This window comes from Ailuropoda melanoleuca, chromosome 3, assembly GCF_002007445.2.
Source record: "Ailuropoda melanoleuca isolate Jingjing chromosome 3, ASM200744v2, whole genome shotgun sequence".
NCBI lineage: Eukaryota > Metazoa > Chordata > Mammalia > Carnivora > Ursidae > Ailuropoda > Ailuropoda melanoleuca.
Genome location: NC_048220.1, coordinates 113,524,948 through 113,548,823, shown reverse-complemented (window position 1 = coordinate 113,548,823; position 23,876 = coordinate 113,524,948). Strand labels below are relative to the sequence as shown.

At 39.5% G+C, this 23,876-nt stretch overlaps 1 protein-coding gene across 5 annotated transcripts in view; it reads left to right on the top strand.

The window, feature by feature from the left end:
* The window catches only part of NNT (nicotinamide nucleotide transhydrogenase), a 94,169-nt gene extending 76,975 nt beyond the window's left edge, over positions 1 to 17,194 (top strand). For 4 of the 5 annotated variants that reach the window (XM_011228085.3, XM_034656942.1, XM_034656943.1 and 1 more), the window contains 3 exons: positions 13,667 to 13,785; positions 15,015 to 15,130; positions 16,845 to 16,994. In XM_011228085.3, the coding sequence (XP_011226387.1) occupies positions 13,667 to 13,785; positions 15,015 to 15,130; positions 16,845 to 16,994 (385 nt within the window). Of the gene's footprint in view, positions 1 to 13,666; positions 13,786 to 15,014; positions 15,131 to 16,844 lie in introns of all 5 variants that reach the window. The other variant, XM_002921712.4, reaches the window with a different exon arrangement.
* Positions 17,195 to 23,876: the final 6,682 nt, after the last annotated feature.

Below are 23,876 nucleotides of genomic sequence, written 5' to 3'. Positions count from 1 at the left end.
TAATTTTTTTCTTTTTGCAATTAATCACAGTTAGATTTTCTTTTCAGAAAGCATTATTGCTCGGATTATCACAGAAGTCTTTTGAATTTATGACACCACCTTTCAATTTCTTTGATTGGCTAGCTGATGTTATATGTTGCTTTCCTGTTAATGTTCAACTATATCTTTCTATTAATAATTTGTTGATAGAAATTTATTGCTGTCAGGTATTGAGTAAAAGCGTTGAGATAAAAGTAGGAATGGGGCGCCTGGGTGGCGCAGTTGTTGGGCGTGCCTTTGGCTCAGGGCATGATCCCGGCATTCTGGGATCGAGCCCCACATCAGGCTCCTCTGCTGGAAGCCTGCTTCTCCCCCTCCCACTCCCCCTGCTTGTGTTCCCTCTCTTTCTGGCTGTCTCTCTCTGTCAAATAAATAAAATCTTTTTTTTTAAAAAAAAGGAGGAATAAGCCCAGTTGCCACTCTCAACAGTGTATAGTTATGAAGAAAACAAACCTATAAACGAATGAATCAGTGAATGAATTCCATTTAATGTGATAGTATGCTAGGAAAAGGAGGGTAGGAGGGGTCCGAATGCAAAGAAGAGTAGTTAGTTGTCCAGGGGACATTTTAAACCTTTTATGACACTTGTAATATGAATTTCTCTTTGCAGGTTTTTAGAAACATTTAATTTTTTTTTTCATTTTCTGTCTAAACACATTTAGCCACCAGTGGCATTTGTGGTTTAATAGTGTTTTACAGTCTCGTGTGACACGGCTATAGGTTTAAATATATGTTAGTTTTGCTAAGGAATATACTCTTTGAAGATATTTCAAGATGAGATATTTTGTCCATCTAACTGGATTTTTTTTTCATGGGCTAAATGTAATTCAAATAAATAGTGTTCAGTCTTCATGGATTTGTTATTTATTGGGGTGTGGGAAGAGATAGGACATTCAAATTTGTAAAGTAATAAAGGCACATGCTTCTGAAGAGAATAGATATTAGGCCAGATAGAAGTTTTGTGTTTGAATAAAGAAACAAGACATTATTTAGCATTTAAAAAAAAGATTTTTTTTATTCATGAGAGACAGAGAAAGGGGCAGGCAGAGGCAGAGGGAGGAGCAGGCTTCCTGCTTGAGCCCGATGAGGCACTCGATCCCAGGACCCTGGGATCATGACCCGAGCTGAAGGCAGGCGCCCAACTGACTGAGCCACCCAGGCGCCCTTAGCATTTTTATGACAGCTTTGCAGTACGTTCTTTTTAGGTGTGACTATTCATGTTAATGACCATTCACTGAACAACTCATTACATAGTGTTTTTTTTTAAGATTTTATTTATTTATTGGACAGAGAGAGACACAGCAAGAGAGGGAATACCGGCAGGGGGAGTGAGAGAGGGAGAGGGAGAAGCAGGCTTCCTGCTGAGCAAGGAGCCCAATGCAGAAGTCGATCCCAGGACCCTGGGATCATGACCTGAGCTGAAGGCAGACGCTTAACGCCTGAGCCACCCAGATGCCCCTCATTACATAGTGTTTTGTGCCAGGCACTGTTCTCGGTCCTGAGAATACATCTGTGAATACACAGAGGAAAATTCCTGAGCCTGTGGAGTGTACATTCACTGGGAGGGGATTTAATAGCCTTGAAGATATTCTGACCTGGAGATACTTGCACCCCATGTGTCTCCAGCTCAGACGCTAGTGGAAACGACGACCAACAGCTGTAGCATAGATCACTGCATCAGAGTTTCAGAGCTTCGACCGGTGCTGTTAGGTGATGAGTTAGCCGTTGCTTCAGGTTCTCTGAAAGAATATGGTGTGTTTCTTTGCACTTTGCTCTGAGCCTGCTTTTTTGAACAACACAGTGACAGGAAGGTGGGTGGGATGGGAGTTATTTGTTGTTGCTGGTTTTTTTTTTTAAGATTTTATTTATTTATTTGACAGAGGGAGACAGCCAGTGAGAGAGGGAACACAAGTAGGGGGAGTGGGAGAGGAAGAAGCAGGCTTCCCAGTGGAGCAGGGAGCCCGATGTGGGGCTCTATCCCAGGATCCTGGGATCACACCCTGAGCCAAAGGCAGACGCTTAATGACTGAGCCACCCAGGCGCCCTGGGAGTTATTTGTGTAATGAGTCACATGAATGAAACTTTCGGTGGAAGAGAGGAAAACCAAAGAAAGTATGTGCATTCACTCACATCTGTGTTCAGCCTATTGTATAGAATTGCCAGTAATTTCTTAGTTCAAAGGTGTCTCTTGTGCTCTTAAAAGCAACCCTGCTGCTCCCACATTCTGACTGTTGGGCAGACTGCCTTTGGCTTTCTGTTCATACTGTTCACAGCATATTGGTGCGGTGAAAAGAAAGCCTGTGATTTAGATGCTTTTACAGCCTCTGCCTTACTGTTCATTCTAGAACTCTGTTCTCGGTCTGTCTTGTCACAGGCGTTCTGGTGGTCTGAGGGAGAGACTGTCACTACAGGTGAAACTGGTGCCTCTGACCATCAGGGTGTTTTCTGGCATCTTGTTCTAGCCTGAGTCATAATAAACCCTGAGCTGAGGTTCTTCAACGAGGTGCATGTAAACATGGCGGAGTATAAATAAATAAAAGCCGTTTCTCACTTCATGTTCCAGTTCTTCAATACTTTGCTTACAGTTTCATCTTCTGGTGCTCACTGGCCATTACTTTCCAACACATCATGGAAGTTGTTCATACAGGAAGATGAAATTCTGTAGAATTTTTTACCAAGTTTCTGCAACATTCTAGAATATAATATTTTAGAATGAGCGGCAGATAGAATTTCAGTTTTTCCTGTGATAACATTCTTCATAGTCTTGTTGGTTATTTTGAAACAAAAAGCATGTCAGTCGTCATACGGTTTCTATTCTGGGCTTGGTTGCTGGATTTGGTTCAGTGGTGGAAAAGCCAGATTTGGGCACAATCTATAAAAATGTCCTCGGAAGGGAACGGGCGGTGCTGGGATGTGCTTCTGCAGAGGGCTGCGTCGGTGTTCGCGCTGTCGTCTGGCCTGTCCTCTTTAGATGACTTCTCATTCTTCCGGTGACCTCAGTGTCACAGGCCACATGCACAAAGGGAAAATGGGACTGTAGCCTTTTGTCACACATTTTCTCATTCACAGTCATAGAACAGGTTCTTCTCTTCTGTATTAGAAAAACTGTGCCCCTGAGACATTTTTGTGAGCTCCTTCACATTCAGAGTTTTGTTTTGTTTTTTTTTCCTGAAGAAGGGGAGGCCATAGATAAACACCAGATTTCAGATCAGAGTAGCCGGTCAGCCCAGATTTGCCTTCAAAAAAAGAATGAAAGGTACATAATGTTCTCTAATTCTGGCTATTGGAACATTCTAGGAAATGAAATGAACATTTTTTTTTCCTATTCAGAATTGTGCTTCTAAGGACGTTCACAATTTTAGAGAGGTGGGTGTCTGTTCTTTTGCCTAAAAATCCTCGCCAGAAAGTTGATTCCACAGCCTTTCTAATTAATCAGTTTTTGTGGACAGCAGTGGCCTTGTCAGGAGGGTTTTTTCCTACTTCATCACCATGTTTCTCTTCAGGTGGTTAAGCTAACCCTACCTAGCTGGTCCCAGCCTTTCCATCAGTAAGGATAATTTGCGTAACATTTGCCCTGCTTCGTGTTTTGTAAGTTTTTATTCTAAACTGCATTTGCTACAGTTATTTATTAAAAAAAAAAACAACAAAAAACTTCCTTGTGCTTTCAGTCCGTGACTTGCAGCTGTCAATCAGAAGTTCTGATCAGAACGTGATAAACCAAAGAAACGTGCTTGTCAAATCCCACCATATTTTTCACAGGTGAAATGCACAATTAGATTACAAAAATAATTGAATATAGTAACAGATCTTTTTATTACCTTCATGGACCCTCCTCGGAATGGAGCATTGCCATGTACAAACATAGAATACTGGAGTCCTTCAGGTGTATGTAGCGCAGACCAGGGGCTCTTCATTGAATCTGCAGTGCGGGTCCCAGCCTGTTTTGTGATGGAATACAGTGCACACATATTTGGTGTAATTCTATATAAAGGAGTCCTGCCTTAGAAAGTCGTTGGATTGGAGAATCTTTAAGGTCTATTTTAGCTCTTTGTTTTTTATTTTTTAGGTTTTTATGTTAATTCTAGTTAACTTACAGTGTGTTATTAGTTCCAGGTGTACAATATAGTGATTCAACAATTCTATACATCACCCAGTGCTCATTACAACAAGTGCCCTCCTTCATCCCCCTCACCTATTTCACCCATCCCCCCACTCACCTCCCCTCTGGCAGCCATCAGTTTGTTCTCTATAGTTAAGAGTCTGTTTCAGTTAGTATCCAAAATATATGAAGAACTCATAAAATTCAGCATCCAAAAAATAATCCATTTAAGAAGTGGGCAGAGACATGAATAGACATTTTTCCAAAGAAGACATACAGATGGTTAGCAGACACATGAAAAGACGCTCAACATCACTCATCATTAGGGAAATGCAAATCAAAACTACAATGAGATACCACCTCACACCTGTCAAAATGGCTAAAATCAAGCAACCCAAGAAAACAGTTGTTGGCGAGGATGCAGAGAAGGAGAACCCTCTTGCACTGTTGGTGGGAATGCAAACTGGTGGAGCCACTCTGGAGAACAGTATGGAGGCTCCATAAAAAGTTAAAAATAGAACTACCATATGATCCAGTAATTGCACCACTAGGCAGTTACCCAGAGAACACAAAAATACCAATTCAAAGGGATACATGCACCCCGATGTTCATAGCAGCATTATCTGCCACAGTCAGATTATGGAAACAGCCCAAGTGTCCGCTGACTGAAGAATGGATAAAAAAATGTGGTATATATGGAATGAAATATTACTCAGCCATCAAAAAGAATGAGATCTTGCCGTTTGCAATGACATGGATGGATCTAGAAGGTATTATGCTAAACAAAATAAATCCAAGAAAGACAAATAAATACCATATGAAATATATTTTTCAAAGATTCTTTAGTGAGAGGTTAATAATAAGTTTTCTTCCTCTATTTTCATATACCTTACAATTTCATGACGACAATTATTTTCTCTCCATTCTTCGAAGATTTTATTCCACTGCCTTCTGGCTTCCCTTGCTTGGAGATATTACAGGTTCAGTTCCAGACCACTGCAGAAATCTCTCAGTGCCTTGATCTCAGATTTCCCAGCCTCTGGAACTCTGAGATGGACACGTTTGTTGTTTCAGCCTCCCAGTTTATGATACACTGTTTCAGCAGCCTGATGAGACCAAGACATTCTTGTTCGAGGAATTGAATGGCATTCTCCCTAAGAAAATATTATTGTCATTAGCACTCTTGAAAAAATTCTTTTCTTGGAGATCTTTGGATAGTAAGTGACAAAAACCTGAGAAATCCTGAGGTAGGGGAATGAGGAGAGAAATGGTGAAGTGATTCCCAAAAACGCATTCTGAGTGTGGGAGCCTGACTGGCCTCGCGTGTAATCGCAAGAGGGAGCAGCAGCACCAGGACAGCTGGGGGAGGCCCAGAGCCGTCCCCCGGGCCAGGCTCCCGAGCTGCCTAGCGGTGCCAGCCACCCACAGCCTGCACCGCAGCCCTCCAAAGGTTTTATTGGTTTATAAATATTTATGGTTAAAAACAGGAAGAGTAAATAGGCTTTCAACAAGTGAAACTTTAAAAAATTTTCCCTTTGTTAAGTCTTTTTCCTCATTAATTTGTCAACTTCCTAGGAGCTTAAAATAACATATTTAGGAAAATGGTGGGATGATGGTATTGGGAAGGCAGAATTCCCAAATGCAGTCAATGTATATTTGAAAATATAAAACACAGTAAAAGAAAGGAAATGAACCCTTTGAACATCTTGAGTATGAAAACACATTTTGTGCAGTGACTGGCAAAGCGTATGAACAAGTGGTTGATGGTTATAAAAAGATATTTTTTTGGATCTGAAGATCCTTTGCAGTATTTATAAAAGTAAGAGGCAGCAAAATGGAGGAAACACGCTAAATACTGTAGAACGAGGCCCAGTTGTCTCTGTAGTTTCTCTGTCTTATTGTTGAATTGGGTTACTTGGCTCATCTTCATTTTTTATTACTGAACTAAATCTGGATATTTCCATAATGCAAGAAGGAAAGTGTAGTTTATTTGAACAGTTGTGGTAGGATCCATGTGGTGAATGTTTTATTCTCTTTACTAGTCCCACATGTCCTAGAACAACTGCTGTAACGCGCCCTGGTCAGGACATACAGTCTCCATGATCCACAATCATGGGAACTCACATTGTTGTGTCCCCTTTAGAACATGTGGTGTCTGAAATCTAATGTGAAGTTGCGAAAAAGCGTAAGAATGGGGTTTATATCATCATGTGTTATAAAAGAGGCTTAGAAAATGTGTTTTTTGAATTGCCTCTTTACCAAGTTTTATCCAGTTCACGCGATGTTTACAAATAGCTCTTGTATGCGCTCTTATTTGTTTTGTTCTTTCTTGGGTAATTTAAAAAGCTCTGAAGATCAGTTGTTTTATTGGAGTAGATTATTCCACTTTTTTTGAACCATGCCTGGGTCTATCTTTAATCAGGGACTGAGGCCTTAGTTTTTATTATATAATGTTTCCCAAAAGACTATATTTTCATATTTGAGAGAGGAAAATAGCAAAAAGTATTGAAATTTTTCTTGCTTCAAGATAAGTGAAAAGATTATCCTGACTTAACGATGATATTTGTTGTATCTGTCAGTTGAGGAAACAGTACTTCTTTGCCTAATAGTATCTGTGGAACGGTTAAACATGGCCTTTTGAAATTTGACTTTATCACCTAAGTGTGTATCTGAATATTAATTATGAACGAGGTCCCAGTGAGTCCAGCATTCACAGTTACTGACCTCAGACTATATTGACTATATAATATCTTTAGTCTTTTGATGTAGTTGTGAATACAAAGAACTTCTGGCTTTTATTGGGCTATGTTGATATTGACTGGAATTTTAAGGTAAAAATTAGAAAACCAACTCAGAAAATGTTGACATCAAACCAACATTTGTTTTAATGTAAAAATGTGTATTTATTTTTGTATAAATGATCATTAAAAGGTGCATTTACTTGAAAAATATACATGAGCATTTATATTACACAGATGTACTTGAATAGAATACGATCATTGAAGGTTAGTTTATTAAAGGCTTATTATGCTCGGCATTGGTCTAAAGCACTTTGTTATAAAAACCTCTTTATATGAACTGTCTCACTTAAATCTCGCAATAATCCTCTGAAGAGGTTTATTCTCAATCCCACTGCACACAGAGGAGAGGAAGGCATACAGAAGTAAACTGTCCAAATGTTGTGAACCCCGGCAGTGGTATCCAGAATGTTCTCTGCTACTCTTTACTACTTGTCTAAATCCTTCCTCTAAAAAGAGATGTAGAACGTTTATGAGTCAATGTACCTTACTGGACACACTGTGTTACTTAAAACGCTTTCCTTCCTTCCCTCCCATTGAGTCCCTAGAAGGAGTGCCAGGTGCTGTGCGAGCTGATAATAAGACCCGGTTCCTGTACTCATATTGCTCCCATTTTGGAGAGCATAGTACTGTCAGCCGGTTACTGTGATCGAGGGCATCATAAGGAGGAGGGCATCAGGAAAGAGTTCTGGGAACATTGAAGATCTTTCTGTGATCTCATCTTAGTATTTGTTTTCCTTCTGCAGAATCTTGTGGACAGGGACAGCTCATTCTTCTTTGTTAAGCATATGTACAATAAAGATTATTTTCATGGCTCAGAGGGAAGAACTAAAAGGCTAGTAGGCTTTGCATTTTCAAATTCTGGATATTCTTCATACGATGATGGAACATTGATGAGCTTTGGCCATCAGTGCCTGGAAATTGCTGGCCATGGCCAAACCAATGTCTGGTATAATTAACTTTAATACATACTTTGGAGATTAGCCAGTTACATGGGCCAAAATTGTTATTAACTCCCATTGACTTATCAGCGTGCACATATATATTTCTACAAATTCAGTGTGTTCTGTTATTTCTCTCAAAACACGGGCATTTTCTTGTGAGAGCCTTGTGTGTGTTTTTCTCCAACATTAGGATTTTAAGGTTTAGTATAATAAATTATTATGCCAACAGATATAAAATGATCTGTCCTTTGGGATACTCAGCATAACATATTGGTGAGCATTGTGATTATTTACCCTTCACAATAGCTCAGCAGAAATAATGTCTTTACGTAGTCTGTAGCTAGTCAAATATTACAATAACAACAAGTACAGTTAGAGATCTTTGATTTCTAATTTGGCTCAAAAATGTCAGTTAAAGCATAAAGATGAAGGCCAGATGGATTAATTTAAAGATAAGGGCAGTATTAAAAACAAATAAATTAATTAAGATGAAAAACTTACTGGGATAAAAGAGGTATACAGAATTGCAATCCATAAGTAATTTGCATAGTATATATTGGATTTTTCAGCTAAAATAGAAACCCTAGTTCATAGAATTTTAAGACTGGAAAGGAAGTTTGTGGAAGGCTGAATAATGGCCATGAAGAGTCCACCTACAATCCCCCAAACCTGTGAACATGTTACTTCATGTGGTAAAAGGGGCTTTTGTAGAGTTTAGGGGAGGATTTTGAGGTGGGGAGACTGTCTTGGATTGTTTAGGCAGGCCCGTGTCATCACTAGGGTCCTCAGAGAGGAAGGAGTCAGAGAGAGTCCTAGTAGAAGTCATAGAGAGAGTCAGAGGAAGAGATATGACAGTGGCGTCAGGAGTCGGAGGGATGCAGCCACAAGCTAAGGAATGGGGGCTGCCTCCGGAAGCAGGAGAAGTCAAGGAATGGATTTTCCCCTCGAGCCTCTAGAAGACATGCAGCTGTGCCAACACCTTGATTTTAGTGCAGGGAAACTGATTTTCTTCTGCTGACCTTCAGAATTGTAAGATGATCAATTTGTGTTGTTTTAAGTTACTAAATATGTGGTATTTGTTACAGCAGCAATAGGAAACTAATACATTAGACCTTAAATAGCACGTAATACGGTGACTCAAAGTCTTCCTTAAGTGCTACGAATCAGGTTTTGAGAAGAGGTTTGGACATGGGGGGGGTGGTGGAGGAAACGCTTATTGGTGATCAGGAAGACTGGGAGATTAGGAGAAATTTTCAGTGTTCAGGATTTGTTATTCACATTTCCAAAGAGCACAAGTGAGTAATTCGTGGCAATTATAGTACCATTGGATTGAGGTAGAACAGTTCTTGCAGTTCTAGAAATCCTGAATTTCATTGCTGTCTCTTACTAGTGGTTAAGAACATTGCTTTTAATCCTCCCCAACCCTCCCTTAAATGAAGGGCTGTCTCAGGGCCGCAACTGTCTTGATTATGTCCACTGCCAGCCAACCATCCTTTGTTTTTGTATGGGAGATGCTCTTGAATCCTTTTTGCACTGAACTGGTGGTTGGTACATCAGCTGACATTGAGCCTCTCTCTTCCTGACCCCAGAAAAGAAGATGGAAACTTTCCCTAACTGGGGCCTTTGTTTTTAAATAGATAACAGAAAATCTTTTTTTCTTTTTTTTTTTTAATTTCTAAAAAATTTTTTATTCCAGTTCTTTCCTGTGCATTTGAAGACCATTTTCTTTTCTTCTGTTTTATGAAAACGAGATGATTTGGTCCACTTCTGTTTTATTTGGTCTGCTTGAAAATCACATTTTGCCTTTTTTCAAGCCATTTGATCTTTTTTCACTTAGGGTGTGTTGTTTTCTAAGTCATTAGATGTTTTGTGTTTCTCTTGAACCTTAGCCAAGTACCCTCTGATCCTTTTAAACCATAGCTTCCAGAACTTAATCTGGTTGTTTATTTTTTTCATTGGGTCTAGTCAACGATAAGAATAAGAGTACCTTTTCATGAATGTGAGAGAACCATCCTGCTGTTGTTCACAAAATCAAGCACCTTTGAAACTTCCATTCATCATGTCTTGTCTTCTTCTAAATTCATGCAATCAGCAGGCTTAGGAGTGAATTTTAGTAATTTCAATATAATGCACTTTCTCTCTAGGTCTGTTTTTTTATATTCATGCTTAAAGTACTATATTATTATTTTTTCCTTCTTCCTTTCTTTTTTAAAATTTTTAAAAATAGGCTCCATACCCAACATGGGGCTCGAACTCAGTTCCCTGAGGTCAAGAGTTACATGCTCTTGCAACTGAGCCAGCCAGGCGTCCCTAAAATACTATATTATTATTAAAGTATTAAAATGATATTTATGTTCATATTTGAGATTTAGTAATAATAAGCCCCATTTATTGAGCATCAGGTTTGATTCCTGGAGAATTTTTTAAAAAATATTTTATGTTATTGCCACTGTAAAAAATACTAAAATTTTAAAGTAGGTACCCCAACCGAAGAATCCATTTGACCTTGCAGAAGTGTTTGCTCTGAGACAGCGTGAAAAGAGCCACAGTACAGTTTGCATTTACTACATGAAGAATGGGAACATCAATTGTCAGTATTTTGCCTTCTTTTGTTTTCAGGAGTGATTGAAAACTCTGGTTTGGTATAGATTATGACATTAGGATAGCAATGTGCAGTTTAAAAAGAAAGCAATCTTGTCCTTAGAGAACATTTTAAAATTATACTCAAGTGTCGAACTGTGACAGTCCCCAAAATGACAGGAGACTTTGTGGTTAAAGAACTTAAAACCTTACGAGGTGATGAGTTTGGGTGACCATGGTCTGGAGTGAACTAATGACTGCCCTTAATTTTATTTTCACTAGAATAAAACTACAGCTAGCCCACTGAGGGGAAAGATGATGAAGTAGTTGAAAGAGATTGAAATAGTTCATTCTGTCCAGGTAATTTCTAACTCCCACCCCGAGTACTTGTTTTTAGAATCGACTTCCGCAGCGTTCAGCAGGTGCTCGTAAATGTTTTAAGTTGTTGTAGCTACTTCATATACTGAGACACATTTTTCTCCTGTGTCTATTTGTTCATGCAAATATTTAACTTATTTTGTTTTATAGCTCGTAGCGTTGTTGAAACTTTCTGGGTTCTCAATTATTCTCAAAGAACACCGTGAATTAGATATTTGGAATTCCTTCAAGCAGAGATAAATAGGTATTTCTCAAGTCTGTTCTATGCAGAGTTTTCTCTAGCCCTTGGCAGGATGTGGGCTTATAGTAACAGCTGGTTACTACTCTGTGGGAAAATTGAGACAGAGAGAGTCCTTAAGTGACCTGCCCGACATCAACACAACTAGTAAACCGAAGCTGTTAACTCAGCAGAAATACCTCTCAAGTTGCCTGACTATTCTCTTCTATTATGTAGTAGTTAAAAGTTCAGACTCTTGAGGCAGAAGGACCTGAGTTTGAATCCCAGCCTAACTACATACTGAAAAAGTTTTGTGAACTCCACAGCACGTCATGAAGAGGCAGCACTAGCCCTTGTGCCAGAACAGACCTACGGTCTTGCTTCTCTTTGTTAGAGGAACGCAGCTCTGCAGCCTTGTTTGTTTAACTGAGGCCTGGGCTTGAACCACTTGCTCTACATCCTAATTCTTGATGGAGATTTTTAACAGATGATTAGGGATAGAAGGAAACAATATATGAGAAATCATTTGTAAATTGTATTACAATAGAAGACCATGAAGTGTTAACTTATTTTAAGTGAAGTTAATTTTTTTCCACCCTAAAAAGTTGCACATTTTCCTCCTTTTGGCTACTGTGAAACTGGGAAGATCCCAGCTGGGCCAAGGACATCGATCTCATTGTCCTCCTAGCCCTTCAAAGTTTCCCAGAAGCCCTTCAATGACATGGTTTGATCCCCCCACAGAAGTATACGTTCTCATAGAAAATTGGGAACATATATTTAAAAAAGAGAAGTAAAATGATTATCTCATGTATAACTGCTTAGAGGTAACTGTTTTGTGTCCTTTTAACCCAGGGTTTCCGGTTTTGTTTTTGTTTTTGTTTTTTTAACATAAATTGTTATTTAGGGAACATTCAGTGATCCCAAAAGGAAGATGATATAAAAGTGAATTTGATAGAAGAATACCTGTCACTTGATGTCTTTTTTCCTCCCCAATTATAAGACCCCCAATAATTTAAGCTCTTATCACTTTAAAGATGTCGAGCATCATTTATCAGCTATTTGGGCAATATAAAAGGCCATTTTAAAGCTCTTTTCAGGTCTACTTTTGGGGGAGGCATTAATTCCTCTGTTTCTTTAATCTGATCCTAGCAGGACCTGTGTTAGAAGTGGGGAGACCTGACTTGGCAGTAGTCACCATGAGAGGTAACGGTGTCTTAAGTAACCGTAGCTTCTGTAGGAGCCAGCACCGCGTCGTGGTAAATGCTGGTGCAGACTCAGGTGTTGTCGGTGAAAGGTCTCAGGATGTGATTTTCTTGCTGTGCCTTATGCATCTAGATCACATCCAGGATACTGTATTCACTGTGGGGGCCTGAGGTTTGGGCTGGATACTGACAATGTAGAAACAGGCGACGAGGGCAGCAGTGGGTCCTTTCAGCAGTGAATAGTTGAAGGAACTGAGGATGTTTGGCTTTAGTAGGCACCTAGGATAGCTCAAAGGAGTCGACACATGAAAGAGGGAGTAGACTCATTAAGGCTCCAGCTGGCAAAACTACAGGCCTTGGAAAGCAATGAGATGGGGGTTCTCTGGCTGAATATGAACATGTGTGTGTGTGTGTGTGTGTGAGAGAGAGAGAAAGAGAGAGAGATAAAGTGTGTGATGTAATTATTGGGATGGTCTAGTAATGGAGCAGACCTCAGGAAGAAGTAAGATTCTAGCTAATTAAGCTGAGGTTGGATCGGTCCCTGCCAAGAACTACTATAAAATGCGTTTCTTCGCGGATTCATTCACTCATTCAGTCACTCACTCACTCACTCACTCTCACTCCTTATTGACCCTCCTATGTGTCAAGCATGGTGCCCAGTGCTGAGGAGACAGAGATCAGTACTGTGGCAAGAGGCTGGATTAAATAACCCCAAAGATCCCATCATGGTTGTAGTTGAAAGAAATTGCTTGATGCTTTGATTTCTTTTGCCCTAATAAAAGTGTGGACCTCTGATTTGTGTCTTACTCTCTCTTTGAAACATTCCAGCATGTTGCTATCCCATTTCTCCTGGGATACAGAGTTATGCTTCATATCACTCTCGGAAAGATTGGAGGCCTTTAACTCCTGTACATGACAATATTTTATTTGTCCAGCTTTGAACGTAGAGGTTAAAGTTGAATGTGGAGTCAGCTTTTGATGGAATAATGTTGATTTTGCATGTCAAGTGTTTAATTCCAGGCTGACTTACGTAAGTTTTTAAAGATGCAAGATTTATCAGAAAGTATCATGAGAGAACATAATGGTTATTAAATGTAAGGTGATATTATTTATTAATGTTGTTGGAAATTCATTGTACTTAAAACATATGAAGAGTCAGGTTCTAAGGTTACAGTTATTTCTTGAGAGGAGTTATCATGTGTGTATACTGAGAGATTAAACTTCCAACTTCAATATTTGTAGATTGATCATATATCTGGACTAGGTCTAGCCCCTCTTGCAGAGATCAGATAGTACCTGGAAGAGCAGAGGTGCCAAGAACAATGTGTGCAGATTTGGACATGATGTTGGGGTCTCTGTACATTTTGGCCCATCATGCAAGGCCAACGGTTCATTTGTTTCATGTCTAGGTTTGGAATTCACCCAGTTGCAGGCCGGATGCCTGGTCAGCTTAATGTGCTGCTGGCTGAGGCTGGGGTGCCATATGATATTGTGCTGGAAATGGACGAGATCAACCATGATTTCCCAGGTAAGTGGTGGGGGCGATGGTGAAGCTTATTCTTAGTCCGAAGAAAGTGATGCCAGTCTTAGGACAGAAATTGTCGGATTACTGAAGACCTACTAGTCAGATGAAGAGTAACCTGCTCCTAGTAGGTGTGCAGTTGAAATGAAATAAATGAACGGCGGTACTGAATAAGGTACGACAGGCTTGTGAGCAGCACGGGCAGTTTGGTGCTTCGGAGGAGACCGGAAGGGTGGTGAAGATCTTGGGAGGTGGTGGACCTCATTGCAGAGGGACTCTGCGGAGACCTGGCTTTGGGATCTAGGTTCTGGAATTAGATACTCAGCCCCGGGTTCCTCATTTATGAAATTGGTTCTGTTAATAATTTAATGTCTAATTCTTGTCAGCGTCTGAGATTTTACTGGTTTCCAGTTGTGCCAACTCATGATCAATAAAGTAGTCTTCTGTTTTCTTTTAAAGTACGAGCACTTCCCTAGATAAGGTGCCGCACTTTATGGCTGTCGTTGGGTAGATGTTGAATGTTAATGACATTTGGCTCAAGATCATGTTTGTTAAAATTAAACCGGTTCCCTCTGGCAAGTATCCACTGTAAACTTAAAAAATACTGTTTATTAGAGAAAAATAATGAAGTTGTGTGTATATCTACATTCACATGGCATTTTTGGCAAAGTTCTAAGGTAATTTATATCATAGTCCTTAAAGAGAGAATTTGGGCCATTTTATGCTCCCTTTCAGATTTCACTGTTGCTAAATTATGTGTGAAACCTGCCAGTTCCAGGAATTATGGACACAGCTTTAATACGGTACAGACCCTTAGACCATTTTCTTTCGGACGTCAAATAGCATCTTATGTGGTCATTTTAAAAGATGAAAATGGGATGCAAATCTTATAAAATAATATAACTGGCAAGATCATTGGGAGATAATAAAAAAAAAAACTGTAAAGTCAGATTAGGTAGATCCATTGGGGGGAGGAGAAGCACAATAATGTAAGCTCCAGTCAGGGTGCTCAGGTTGAGATGAAGGACCTACTGCTTTTTAGCTGTGTGACATTGGCTAGGTTACTGAACCTCTCTGATAAAACTCTTTGTACAATGCCTGGCACAAGTGTGTGTCCTATAAATAGTAGCTTCTGTTATTGTTGTTTTAAAGTCCAGATCACTGTAATTTGCCTGAAAAAATGAAAACGACCCATTTGAGTTTTTTATTTTCTCTTTTTTTCCTTTATCATGTAGACACCGATTTGGTCCTTGTGATTGGAGCTAATGACACTGTGAATTCAGCAGCTCAAGAAGACCCCAACTCTATTATTGCAGGCATGCCAGTGCTCGAGGTCTGGAAATCCAAGCAGGTAAGGTTTCAGACTTGTGTTTCATTCTAATAATCAAATGTCTCCTGAAACACGCACGCAGAGCTGTCCTGGTTTGCTTGGTGAGGAGTGCTGAGACCGTCTGGGAGCCCCAGGACCTAGGGTGGGTGTAGGGCCCAGCTCTTTATATCCAGCTTTGTCTATTCAGTGGTCACCAGAGAACCCAAGTAAATGCCCTGGTCACCATTCAAACTAGATGATATTATGTGGATGGATTAACAAAATCTGTAACCATGGCTGAAAAAAGAGCTGTGAGCTTTTGGAATGAGTCTGGCTGACTTCCAGATAGAGTCCAGTGAAGCAGATGGCTTCCCTCTGGGACAGTGAGTCAGTATCATCGCCTTCATATACGAAGACGAGCACATTTTTTCATTTAATTTTTTTGAAAGGGAATTTGTTGTTGTTATGGAGTGTCCAGAAGAAAGGTGATTTAGAAATCCAAACTGTAACGTGGCATAAGGAAGCACGGCTTGCTCGTGCACATCACCTCTATGGAAGCTAACTGCTAGGTTACAGAGAACTCAAAGGCTTGTACGTTTCCCCTGCCCCGGCGGAGGGCAGGTCTCTCTCCCACTCTCAGGTCAGATCTGCATTTTAACAGTCATAATTATGTAAGGTACATTTCTGTTTAATTTTGTTTCTTTTTATGGAAAATTTGTCAGCTTGAAATTTGTGGTGGGTGAGATGCACACTTGCTCATGTATAGATGAAAAATTATTGCATTGGTCATCAATATTTGAGAGTTTGCAGAATGCATTACTGTACTAAGGCTGTGTGAAGTGTGAGTAAATTTATATTGCTCTTCTTTCTTTCTTTCTTTTTTTTAAAAGATTTTATTTATTTATTTGACAGAGATAGAGACAGCCAGAGAGAGAGGGAACACAAGCAGGGGGAGTGGGAGAGGAAGAAGCAGGCTCATAGCAGAGGAGCCTGATGCGGGGCTCGATCCCATAACGCCGGGATCACGCCCTGAGCCGAAGGCAGACACCCAACCACTGTGCCACCCAGGCGCCCCTGCTCTTATTTCTAGATAGATTACATGTCCTAGACTACCACAGAAGGTCTTTCCATTTCCTTAAGAACTGACTTGATATTTAACTGAATAGCATCACCCATAATTCATGTAATTGTAAATGACTGTGACACATCAGTATTAGAGATAGGCTTACTTCTTCCATTTTGCTTTGTAGGAGCATAATATTAGGTATTAGCTCTGCCCTGTGATGGGCTGGATTGCTCTTTGGGCTTTCATCGTGGAAACTTCTGATATGCTTTAAAATGATAGAATAAGAATCATACCATTTTCCCTCTCAGCTATATTTATCTTAGGATTTGTAGCAGAAGTTTATGTGCTAAGTTCATTCTCTTGAGCCCACCACAGATGCTTATTTTTCTGACTAGAAAATGTTACACAGTCTTTATGGAGAAAAGCAGTAAGAAAATCTCTTGTAATCTTATCATTCATAGATAAACTATTGTTAACATGATTGTTATCATGGGCAGATGAAAGTTAATACAATGTAACCGTGCATTTAGAAAACACTCCCTGAGTGTTGTAGAAGTCTGTGTGCTCCGGAGTCAGGAGTGGGGGACATGCTTCATTCAAAGCTGGGGCAGGGCGGTGTTGGCCTATCTGTCACGTCCTGGGCCGGTCTGTTCAATACACTCACTCTCTCCCTTCATCTTTGCTCCTTAGGTCATTGTTATGAAGAGGTCCTTGGGTGTTGGCTACGCTGCAGTGGACAATCCCATCTTCTACAAACCCAACACGGCCATGCTTCTAGGCGATGCCAAGAAGACGTGTGACGCTCTGCAGGCAAAAGTGAGAGAATCCTACCAGAAGTAACTTTTGAAGACCAAGCTGTTGTCTGACAAAGCCACCTCTTCCGTTGTGGGAACAGGCAAATAAAGTATCACTATGTCCAGCTGACAGACATCTGTAGTAAAGCTCTTGGAAGAAAAAGAAGACTGAAGAAAGCAAAGCAAGCAGGGAGATTTTTCAGGAGCAGTGATCCCTCGATTAAAAAAAAAAGATTGAAAATTCTACATGTCTTTCTGTGCGTATTTTTTGTGTTATGAATTCCAGAAGTATTTTATAAAGGGAGAAAAAACAGCCTCATTTTAGTTGTAATCCATTTGGGGTTTTTTTTTTTATTCTTCCTCAATAGTCAGCAATGTTTTAAGAAATTAAATCTTTAGGATCTTAGTACTGAAAAATCTGACCCTGTGAACTTTCGTTTATGTTTTTTTCGACAAATGTTACTAATTTGAAACTTTTGTCAACTCCTGAGCTATCCTCTTACCATTTGACCATAATCTGAATTAACCATATCAAATTGGCTTCAACTTTGGGAACTGTACTTCCAATTCTAGGTTTCAGGGATGTATTTTCTGACCTCTATTTTAATACATTAAAGGACTAGATAAGCTTTCAGAGATGCTGGAAACAAATCATTTGCTTTGTATGTTTCACCAGGACACCAATGAAACATGTAATTTGTAATCAATATTGTATTTTTAAAAATCCCATTTCCAATCAGAGTTCTTTTTAAAATTTCAATCAATTTATAAATTGTATTACTGTATTAAGTGCACTTGAATAGAATTCAAGTATTTACTAATAAAATGAGTTCATCATTGCGTGAAGATGTAGCAATTATCTCTGGTAACAAAGGGCTAAAGTGAATAGTTCTGCCTGTTACTAACATTTGGGGAAGACTTGCTACTATGAAGTAGATGAAATTAATCGGTCTCTTAACTGTTGGCAAGAATTTTTTTTTCTCCCAAATCAGTGTGTATTTTGAGGTCTTATGTAATTGATGACATTTGAGAAAAATGGTGGCACTTTTTTTTTAAGCTACCTCTTTGTTTAAGCACCAGTAAAGATCATGTCATTTTGCAGTAAAAGTGTAGATTTTCTTTGTGACTTTGCTATCGTGCCAAAAGCTCTATATAGGTGAATGTGTGAGGAATACTTGCAATATCTTCCTCTCTATATAACTAATTTGGTACTAAGTTTTTCTCGAAACAATTATAAGCACATAAAAACTCTCTCTAAACCAGAAACAGAAATAACTGGTGTGAATTTTTTTTACTGTAATACTCGTGTTTACTCCGTTTACAACTCACAGTCTCTGTTGGTTTGGTAATCAGATTCCGTTTTGCTGTGCCTGAGATTAAGATCTACGTGTGTGTTTGTGTGTGTGTACATATGTTTTAAAGCAGGAAAGACTCCTTTTTAATTTTTAAGTGGTAAATGCAATTTGCTAATGGATCTCAGGTCATTAGTAACCTTGTCTGAATTATAGCATGAAAATTCTACTAGAAAATAAATAGTATCTTTATTTATATCCTTTTCCCTTTCTCAAAGTAGTAGGTATGTCTGGAAAACAGCAACTTGGATTGTTTTTGTTGGTGGTGGTTTTTTTGTTTTTGTTTTTCTTTGAGGTAATTCCTGCATTCAGCTTAAACTAAAAATAATTATACTTGGATTTATTTATTTTTGTTATTTATAGTAAGCATTTTTCTGTATTTTTAAAAGATAGGACTTCATTCTTTGCTGCCCATTAGTCCTTGGTCATCCAGTTGTGTTAACTAGATTGAACGAACGTCCAGTTCGTTTTATTTTACTTTATTGGTGAGGATATTTGAATGATTTTTGGGTACATAATTTCTTTTTTTTTTTTTTTTGAAGATTTTATTTATTTATTTGACAGAGACAGCCAGCGAGAGAGGGCACACAAGCAGGGGGAGTGGGAGAGGAAGAAGCAGGCTCATAGCAGAGGAGCCTGATGTGGGGCTCGATCCCATAATGCCGGGATCACGCCCTGAGCCGAAGGCAGACGCTTAACCGCTGTGCCACCCAGGTACCCCCTGGGTACATAATTTCTTAAATTAATACTCCTAAAAGTTGGTGGCCTTGGGTTATTTATGGTAAAATCTAATATCAACAAAAATAATCTTCATCCATCCTGTTTTATAATTCTTTATTTTCTGCTAAGTCATACAACTGGAAGATCTGACTTCTTTTTATTCTTGTATTGCTCACAGTATATATTGATATTCAACTAGAAATAATTAAAAAAAAATCCATTGTACCCCGTAGTCTGTTACCAAAAAAACCAAACAAAAACAAAAACAAAACCACGTAGGCAGTGAAAGGCTAATGTTGATGTGTCTTTTATGCCTTTTTAACAATCGTTTATTTTCTCGTTTGTCTTAAATTGAGAGTTTGTGTTTAAAGTTACGCATCTAAGTAAAGAATGTATATAAGTAAATGTATACATTTTAATACATTATATGTATGTTTCTGTCTGTCTAACTGTGGACAGTTTTCTGGCATATAAATCTTTTTATCATTCTCTCTCTACATTTTTTTCTAGGAATTGGAATAGAGAGGACTGAAAGAGGACTAATCTTTCTCTGCAGTGGGCGTTTCGGGCGTTTATAGACCCAGGGAATAACAGTTAGGTATTTGGTAATGAATCTGGATAGTGGGCCTTGGCCTTTCTGATTCCATCCAAGTCATGGCCCTAACTTTGAGATTTTGCTGTTTTGTCATCCAACACAAATATGGGATGTATTACTTATCAGTCAGCTTTAAGGTTTAGTTCAATTTATCCTATCCCAAAGCCTTATTATGTATAATTAATAACTCATAACCCATGTGTTCATCTGAGAGGCAAATTTTCAAGTCCCTTAAGGCATAAGTCTTACAAGTAAAAGCATTTTAGTACTGGAAAGTTGGACAGCTCTTTTGGATAGCAAGGGGAGAATAGTTCAAATGTCTAATTTATAGCTCTTGCCAGTTTTTGAGAGTCTTTGCCAACGAATATTACTGGGTCAGAATGGTAAGAGAGAAAAAGAAAACAACCAAAACTCTATACTCCAGTGGCAGCAACTTGTGTATTCGCACTGCTCTTTAGATTCTCAAAGGAAAGAAGGATTAGTCTAATTAACAAGGAGGGGAAAAAAGCTTTAAGTGAAACTTAAAGTGTTTAGTAAAGGAGCAGAAATGGTAACATTTGGATTTTGAAGCACTTAAGATTGCTGTTCTTAAACTTTTAGAAGTTGTGTATTGGGCTAAAGAATTGAACTGTTCACTATTTAAGTGGTTATATAGACATTTACCGTGGTGTATACTGTAATTCTGGATGGAAGCCTTTTGGTTAAAATAGTGATGTAGATGATGAGGGAGTAATTAGAATGTTGAATGCTTGAAACGCTGACATATGATGATTAAGATAGTGGTAGAAAGAAAGAGTTGGATCTTGGTAGATGTTTTTGGGGGGAAGAGTGGAAACCGTATTGGATAGATAGAGAAAGGCCAGTTTATGATTATGGAGAACTTTAAAACCTTGACCTCAACTAGAGGGAGATACTATATCTCTGTCATGTTGATTGTGAAAGCGTACGACTACCTCATTCGATATAAAATACTTCATATTCTTGCCAAAGATCACAACTTTGAACTCTGCTTTCCAATTCTTTCCAAAAGCCTATTTCTGAAGATTAATACTAATGAAAAGATAGCCTAAAGGATACGGAGTCCAGTTTGCCCCTGTATTTCAAATTTTGCTCGGAGACCAAACCAGCCCTTCAGAGATCTGGGTGCTTGGGCTGTGTTGTGTGAGTCATTGTGGATAACAAGGGCATGAAGGTACTGGATGGAGAGGGGGAGAGAGGGATGCAGCTCACTTAAGGTGACTCTGAGTTTGGGGGAAGTACATGTGACAGCGATAGAATGGTGGGGAGTAAAAGTGTCACAGACTTTGAGAAGAATTGAGGTGATGTGGATTTGGGGTACACAGATGACACATGGGAAGATGGTAGCTCGTTCCTTCCCCCAACGATGGAGAGACGTGAAAAAGGAACTGAGAACTTAGGGCAAGGGATGGAGGTGTTCCTATTTATTATAAAGACAGAAGAGGAAGATCTAAATTTCGCATCCTCCTTCCTGTTGCATTTGGGAAGATGAACAGCACAGCAGCGATGTGATTTGTGTATGTATAGGGAAGAGTAAAACCCCGAGGAAATGGACCATTCAGAAATTCAAATAAGGCCATTTCCCCTCCCCCCCCAATCCAGCTACTTAGTTTTTGGCTTACTACAGGAAAAACGAAGCTTGGAAACTTCTCCAGTAAGGTGTAGAACTAGATTTAGCCAGTGAAATTTTATCTAAATCAGCCCTTTTCTGGAGCCAATTTTCCAAAAGCCAGTGCACCGCTGTCAGCCAGCCTCGCTTTCCCTCTTTGTTCCGCTTAGGGAGCGCACTTTCCACAAGAGTACAGCGCTGACCCCCAGGGCGCAGCATCTGTGCCTGGTGAGCTGCATCCGGACCTGGTGCTTCTAGTCCAGTCTAACACACACACACACACACACACACACACACACACGCCGATGCTGGGTTCACACTGAAAGGTCACCTCTACGCCTCTAGAGAACTGGGAGAAAGTCTGACTGAGAAACTGCCTTGTGTTATGCTTCCCTAGAGGGATGAGACAGAATGGATGGCTTTATCTTAGAATGCTTTGTCACTATTCTCTGCGTTTACTGGAGCACTATGCTTCGGAAATCACTCCTTCTAGAAAAGGCCTTTTAAAGCTTTCAGGGCTTTACCGATTCATGGAAAATTTTGTTCTTGCAAATTACTGCTGGCTCTGTGGTTTTGTCCCATTGGGGTATCTATGAGCATGGAAGCTTAGATGTACTTAAGGTCCACACCCTTGTGTCTGATTGGGGATAACTGCTTCATTAGTGTTGGGTATAATTATGGTAACTTGGAAACATGGTCATATAAAGATTAGAATCATCTTTGTAAATGAGACCAATAGAACATTCAAAGACTATGACAAAATCTTATGAAAATCTTATTCTACTTGTAAGGATTTTAGGGTACCCATACTGCTTTGGTCCTTGCTATCATGCAGCTCACCCAGAATACTGTCTGTCTAAGCGTCACAAATGGGTGGATTTTAATGATGAATACAATTGGATGATGGCGTCACTATGAAACGTGTTACTGTTTTCTACATAATGAATCACTTTTGGTAATGCCTACATTTCTGGAGGGTCTCACCTTTTGCTAAATTAAGCATAAAGGCATTTTAATAAGTACGTACATGGGCATGGAGGGAGGGAGGGAAGTGCATTTTTTGGTATGTTCCATATGGACTTCTGTTTAGGACTCATTATCTGGAAGTTTATCTTAACCCCCCCCTTTTTTTTTTTTTAAATTCCGGATAGACTCTGCCCTCTAACTCATTTTAGTAGCTCAGTGGGTAATAGTAGCAGTAGTTACTAGTTAACGGGTGCTCATTTTGCGCGAGGCCCCGTCCTGTCCACATCTTGTGAGTTTTCAGGGCCTCCTATGATAGAAAATGGCACCCTGGACCTGGCTGGCAGCAGGGTCCACTCCACCACTCTGTTGTTGTTTGTCAAGCAAAAAGCTAAAGGGAAAATGGCACTCACGAAAGGGAGGAACCACGTCATACTAAACTATTTAAATATATTAAAAAAAAAAAACTCAGTTGAAATTTCAGCCAGAAGATGCCAACCACTTACAAAATGACATGGAGAAATGTGAATTTTGGGGAGGAAACAAGTGATGGCTGTTTCCACACACAGCGCCACAGAAGCGGCTGCCTATCCCGTCATGATTTGTCTCTCCACCCATTCTCTCCCCCATTTGCCTCATACACAATAGCTTAAATCCTGGGGTGGTTTCTTCCTTAGGAGCAAAACCAAGGAGGCTTTGGAGCAGATTTTGCAAAACTGTAGCTTTCCGGAATCCTACCTACTGCACCGCCATGCCTGCTTTGACCTTCCACGGCATCCCACCCGACAGCCAGTCAGTCAGGCCACAGCTTTGTGCTGTGAATTGTCCGCTCCCAGGCCACAAACTCAGATGTACCAAAATATGACTTTATTTTCTATCACAGAACTGAATTCCTTTCTTTAACTCCCATTTTTCCTATTGATGGAAACTTGACCTTAATTCAGGATGTTTCTGTCTCCTACTCCTGGGGGCACATCTTCATTCAGAGCCAAAGTGGGGTGGAGAGCAGTGTGAGTTACAGTGAAGTCTGAGTGGAGTGGGAGGGTCCTTGGTCTTCATCTGTCTAGTCTGGGATCCTCTGAGGTGGTTATTCCTCTTACCTAGTCTTGGTTACTAATATCTTTATACATTGACATTCTCTAATTTTCTCTTTGGTCTAAATGAAGTAAAAGAAGTTACAAGATTGTTTAAAGCAATGTAGAATAGGAAGGAAGAAATATATATACAAGGTGGAAGACATAATTGTCTCAACGTATTTTGGCAAATTTCTCCTACGATTTATATTTGGGGTGAAACTTTGGAAAGCCTCTGTATGAGAATGAAATATTAATGTTATTTCTACAAAGAAAGTAGTAAGTGCTCTATTTAAATAATTAAAAATGAATTGATTCGAATGGTTCAAGCAAAGAAATTTTGAGGAGCCATTTAATTATTCTCCTGAGACTAACTGAATATGAGCTTCAGAGACCTTTATTTTTAAAAATTTAGACATTGAGTTGCTTGGGGGAAGGTTTTTCATTTGGTCCTCTGCCCTGGGAGGCATGTTAAGTGCTCTATCATCTAATCTATTAGCTTATCAGCAGTACTTTGGTATTAAATCTATAGCCAAAGTTGAACCATTCATTCAGAGTTGGAGCAAATCTGAAACAAAGACAAAGAGGTCAAAAAACA